Source organism: Belonocnema kinseyi, chromosome 10, assembly GCF_010883055.1.
Source record: "Belonocnema kinseyi isolate 2016_QV_RU_SX_M_011 chromosome 10, B_treatae_v1, whole genome shotgun sequence".
In the NCBI taxonomy this organism is placed as follows: Eukaryota; Metazoa; Arthropoda; class Insecta; order Hymenoptera; family Cynipidae; genus Belonocnema; species Belonocnema kinseyi.
Window position 1 is genome coordinate 19,841,544 of NC_046666.1, and position 5,767 is coordinate 19,847,310.

The 5,767-nt window shown below is 30.1% G+C and overlaps 1 protein-coding gene across 1 annotated transcript in view; it reads right to left on the reverse strand.

The window, feature by feature from the left end:
* Positions 1 to 5,767, reverse strand: part of LOC117181782 (semaphorin-2A) — a 466,531-nt gene that overhangs the window by 24,429 nt on the left and 436,335 nt on the right. The window contains exon 6 of the mRNA XM_033374751.1: positions 2,494 to 2,764. Coding sequence (XP_033230642.1) covers positions 2,494 to 2,764 — 271 coding nt within the window. The remainder of the gene's footprint in view (positions 1 to 2,493; positions 2,765 to 5,767) is intronic.

Here is a 5,767-nt window from a genome sequence, read left to right on the forward strand (position 1 = left end):
TTGTCGTATTTGCGAAATTCCCACCATTTATTTAAATGTATGTAATTTATGGAATTAAAGGAATTCACGAAATTTATGGAATTCACGAAATTCTCTAATTTTCTGGACTTGAAAAGGAGATCACGAAGGTTATGGAATTCACGGAATTCACGGAAGTTATGAAATTCGCAAAATACAAGGCATTGAAAGAATTCACGGAAATTCTAGAATTAATCGAATGTACGGACTTAAAGTAATTCACAGAATTACAGGAATTCATTGAAATCAAGAAATTCACTGGATTTTCGGAATTCACAGAATTCATCGAATTCTCGGGATTCATGGAATTTATAGCATTCACCTAATAGAAGTCATTCAGTGAATGGAATTCACGGAATTCTCTGAATTTATAGAGTTCGTGGAATTCACATATTTGATTGTAATCACAGAATTCAAAGAATTTGCAGATTTCGAAAAATTATGGAATTTTCAGAATTCACTGAATTCATGGAATTCTCAGAATTTTCGGAATTCATAGAATTGTTATAATTTAAGGAATGCATGGAATACAAGAAATTCCTGGAATTCAAGGAATTCGTGGAATTCAAGAAATTCATTGAATTCAAGGAATTCATGGAATTCAAGAAATTCATTGAATTCAAGAAATTCATGGCATTCAAAGAATGCACTGAAATCACGGAATTTATTGTATTTGTGCCATTCACGGAATACATGCAATTTATTGTATTTGTGGAATTCACGGAATTCATGAATTCGAACGAATTCACGAAATGTGAGGAATTTACGGAATTCTTGGAAGAACATCAATTTCATGCATTCTGTGAATCATGTGATTTCAGTAATTTCTACGAATTCCTTGAATTTTTTGAATTGGTTAAATTCCGTCAATTTCTTGAATTCGTAACTCAGTGAATTCCTCGAATTCCATACATTGCGTGAATTGCTTGAATTTCGAAAATTCCTTATATTCCGTGAATTCCGAAACTTCCATGAATCTAATGAATTCCGAGAATCTGGAGAATTCCATTAACTCCGTAATTTGCATGAAATCCGCGTATTCCGTGAATTTCTTGTATTCCACGGATTCCTTGGATTCCTTAAATTTTGCGAATTCCATGGATTCTGTGAATTTCTTGAATTCCATGAATTCCGTAAATTCCATTAACCCCGTGAAATATATAACTTCCGCCAATTATATAAATACCGTGAAATCCATGAATCTCTTGGATTTCAGAAATTCTTTGAATTTCGGACGTTCCATTAATTCCCTGAATTGTTTGGATTTCGTAGATTCTTTTATTTCCGTTAATGTCGTGAATTTTGTGGATTCCGTGAATTCCTTGAATTTAATGATTTCAAAGACTTCCGTGGATTCCATGAATCTCTTGAATTTCGTGATTTCCGTGAATTCTTTAAATTTCTTGAGTTTCTTGAATTCTGTGAATTTCATAAATTCTTTGAGATCCGTGAATTCTTTAATTCCGTTAATTCCATGAATGCCGCAAATTTCTTGAATTTCATCTATTCATTTAATCTCGTGAATTCCTAGAATTCCGCGAATTCCATGAATTTCATGAATTTCGTGAATCCCCTAAAATCTGTGAATTCCGGGCGTTATTAAGTCCGAGACTCTGGATTTAATGTCACTCTCAGTGCCAAAATGCACATTAAATGCAGGTTTGACTCTAGTTTCAGCAGGAACAGTAAAAAACAATAGTCAGAGAAAAGAAGGGATTTTGTCCTTTTATTATATTTTTATTCTTATCACAAGAAAGGAAATTTCTCCGACGAAATATCTCTGCCAAAAGGCTGAAGTTTGAAATTACCTGATCAAGAGTGCCAAACAAAATTTCGTACAACATTAGCGAGTTTCATTGCGCTCTGAAGAAACTGATTAACCTTCAAAGAGAGAAGGTCGGGCAGTTCTTACAGAGAGTGGGAAGGTAAGTTTAACTTCTTCAGGATACGCTTTCGAGGAGAGCGGGTACGAATGGGACGTTTAGCCAGAGACGGAGGGGTGTTATTTTATTACCAAGCTCCTAGAACCCATACCCTCTGAAACGCCCGATGGCGTAGTACCTAGAACCAACTCAACCAACCCTCTTTCCACCCTTCGAAGTCACCCCGCCTCTCCCATACTCCACACTTTCTCCGACGCCCCTACAACTAAACTAAAGGAACTGCCGCCCTCTAAAATAGGCGGGTCGGAGCGACACCCCCAAGTACTCGCTTATGCGTTCATTTAGGACCGTAATTCGAAGGTGGTACTTCAAAGTACACGAGGTTTTATGAGACTCGACGAAACCGAGGCGCGAATACCGAGCAGGAACCTCTCGGAATTCAAAGAATTCCTTTAAATATACCTTTCTGATTTTCGATAGGGACAATATTCATTAGATCCTTGATGATACAATCTTGGGATCTATCAAGGAATTTTCGCCGAGGTTCAAACCAATTTCTGTTGGGAAATAAATTACATAAAAATTTACTTACTGTCGAGCCACTTCGAGTCGTACTTCAGCGTCCTCTTGAAGTTGAAGACCTTTCGTCCAGTCGTTAGATTGTAGAGATCCGTTCGAAAAATGACGGTATCAGCCTTGGTAAATTCGGCATTGGTACCAGAATAGAGAGCCGGCAAATCACCTGGATTGCCCTTCTCGACCCAGACGGCTGTTGAGTTGTCGGCTGGGTCGTAAGGACATTTCGCGATTGCCGTTCCCACACCTGGTACATACTCGTTCCTAGGCAAATGGGTGAGATTGCTCTGGAAAATAGAAAATGAATTCGGAATCAAAATTTTGATCTCCGAGATATAAAACAGGGTGTCCAGTAAATCCTAGGAACAACATTCAAGGTATTTTCCAAGTCAAGATTGTTTTTTAAAGGCCTGCGACACTCAAATAACTATATTACCCACCTCTCTTTTTTAGTTTACGGAACTTTCTTTAAACTTAAGAACTTTTTTTTAGTAGAATATCTGACTGAAACTTTGGAAAATGTATCAGAAGACGTTTCTGTACTTCAATTTATTTGAAATTTCTGTAGAAATTATTTTTAAAGAAGTTATAACTGGGTACATTTATTGACACAGTTTCTTTGCACCTTGAAATTTTTCTTAGGAAAATTTCTTAGGTTCAAAAAAATTCGAGGTTATGTCAGAAAATTGTTTCAGTTAATTTCTTTACAAATAATTTTTACAGAAGTTCGTACACAAATGAAGTACATAAACGTATGACTTCTGATACATTTTCCAATGTTCCCGACCGATATTTTATTTACAAAAAAAAGTTCTTCAGTTCAAAAAAAAAATTCAGCGAACTGAAAAAGTGAAGTCGGTAATATAGGGATCTGAGTGTGGCACATGCCCTTAATGGCCAACGATTTCTTTGCGATTATTTTTAAATCTTTATGAAATCTTCTGAAATCTTTTAAAATTTTGGTAAAATCTTTGAAATCCTTAAATTCATTGCAGGCTTTGTGAAATTTTTTAAATCTTTATGAACTTTTTGAAATGTTTGTAAAATTTTTCTTTAATCTTTGTTTGTGAAAACTGTTGTTTACTTGATCATTAAAATCTTTGTGAAATTTTTTGAATTCTTTGTGAAATCTTGAATATATTTGTGAAAATTTTCTTTAATCTTTGTTTCTTGAAACCTTTTAAAATTGTTTAAAACCTTTGAAATTTTCTGAAATCTTGGATATCTTTTTTAATTTTTAAAATTTTAGAAAGGTTTTGAAATCTTCATAAATTATTTGAAAAAATTATGAAATCCTTCATAATTTTTTGTATTTATTTGAAATCACTGGAAGGTTTTAAACTTCTGTGAAATATTTTGAAATTTTCCAAAAAAAAATGTGAACCCGTTTAACATATTTAAAATGTTTTGTATTTTGGTCTACTGTGCCCTTTATAAATCTTTGAAATTCTTGAAATCTTTTGTAATCCTAATGAATTCTTTGAAATATTTATGAATTCCTTTGTATTTATTTGAAATCATTGAAATATTGGAAATATTTGCAAAGTATTTTGGAATATTCAAAAAATTTCGAAATTCTTTAAAATCTTCGAAATTTTTTGAAATCTTTGAAATCTGGTTAATTGTATTCTTATCAAAATCTTTAAATCCTTGAAATCTTCTTAAAGTTTTAAATCATTTGCGGAATGTTCAAACTCTATGTAAAATCTTTGATATTTTTGTTGAATCTTCTAAACATATTTAAAATCGTTTAAAATCTTTAAAATGTTTTTAAATCTTTTAAATATTGGAAATCTTCAAAATCTTAAAAAATTTTGGTAAAATCTTTTAAAATATTTGTAAAATGTTCGAAATCTTTGTAAAATCTTTTAAAAAAATTTGTAAAATATTTTGAAATCATCTAAAGAAATTTGAAATCATTTAAAAACTTTAAAATGTTCTAAATATCTCTAAAATCCGGTGTACTGTAACCTTTTGGAATTTTTTAAATTTGAAACCTTTGAATTTAAAACCTTTATGAAATTTTTATGAAATCTATTAAAGATTTGTGAAATCTTGTGTATTCTCTTAAAATCAATCAAATATTTTTAATCTTTGTGAAATCTTTTAAATTTTTTAAAATTTTGGTAAAAGCTTTGAAAACCTTTCCAATCTTCTGTTTTCGTTTGAAATTATTGAAATCTTTTAAAAGTTTTCAAATTTCATGAAAAATTTTAAAATTTGCTTAAATATTTAAAATCTGGTGTCATGTGCGTTTTTTGAAATCTTTGAAATTCTTGTATTCTTTCTACATCTCTATACGATTTTTATGAAATCTTTGAAACCTTCTTCGTCTTCTAAACAAATTTGAAATAATTTCAAATCTTTGAAATGTTCTAAAATATTAGAAATCTGCGTAACTGTACCATTTTTAAAATCTTTAAAACATTTGAAATTTTCTTAAAGTTTTAAAATCTTTTTGAAATGTTCGAAATCTTTGTAAAAACTTTAAAACATTTTTAAAACTGAAATATTTGTAAAATCTTTTGTATTCATTTAAAATCATTGCAAATATTTAAAATATTAAATCATTTAAAATATTTGTGAAATCTTTTGAATTCATTAATAATTTTGGTGAAATCTTCGAAATCCTCAGAAGTATTTGTGAAATGCTCGAAATCTTTGTAAAATATTCTAAACCAATTTGAAATAATTTTAAATCTTTAAAATCTTTAAAATATTTCAAATATCTTTGAAATCTAGCATACTGAATCCTTTTGTAAAATGTTTTGAAATAATTTGAAATCTTTCATATATTTTAAAAATCTTCTTTACTCTTTATTTGTGAAATCTTTTGTTAGTTTGAAATTTCAAATTTATTGAAACATTTTGACATTTTTTAAAATGTTTAAAATCTAGTGAAATATACCCTTTTTGAAATATTTGAAATATTTGTGAAATCTTTCTGAAATCTATTGTGTTTATTTAAAATGCTTAATATATTTGAAATCTTTGTGAAATATTTTGAAATCTTCTGAAACCTTTCGAAACCATTTAAAATCTTTATACTCCATAAAATTTTTTGAAAGTTTTAAAATCTTTGTGAAATCTTTTCAATCTTATCGACGCGCCTTTTTCAAAATTCTTAAATTCTTTTGAATTCTTTGAAAACCGTAAACTCTTTTTTAAATGTTCAAAATCATTTCAAATTTTTTGGCCTAATTTATTTTTGGACCAAAAAATCTGAAAAAATCATGGTAGTATCTTATAAGTATCCCGAGTCGATTGCACGCTAAACGGACTACCCTCCA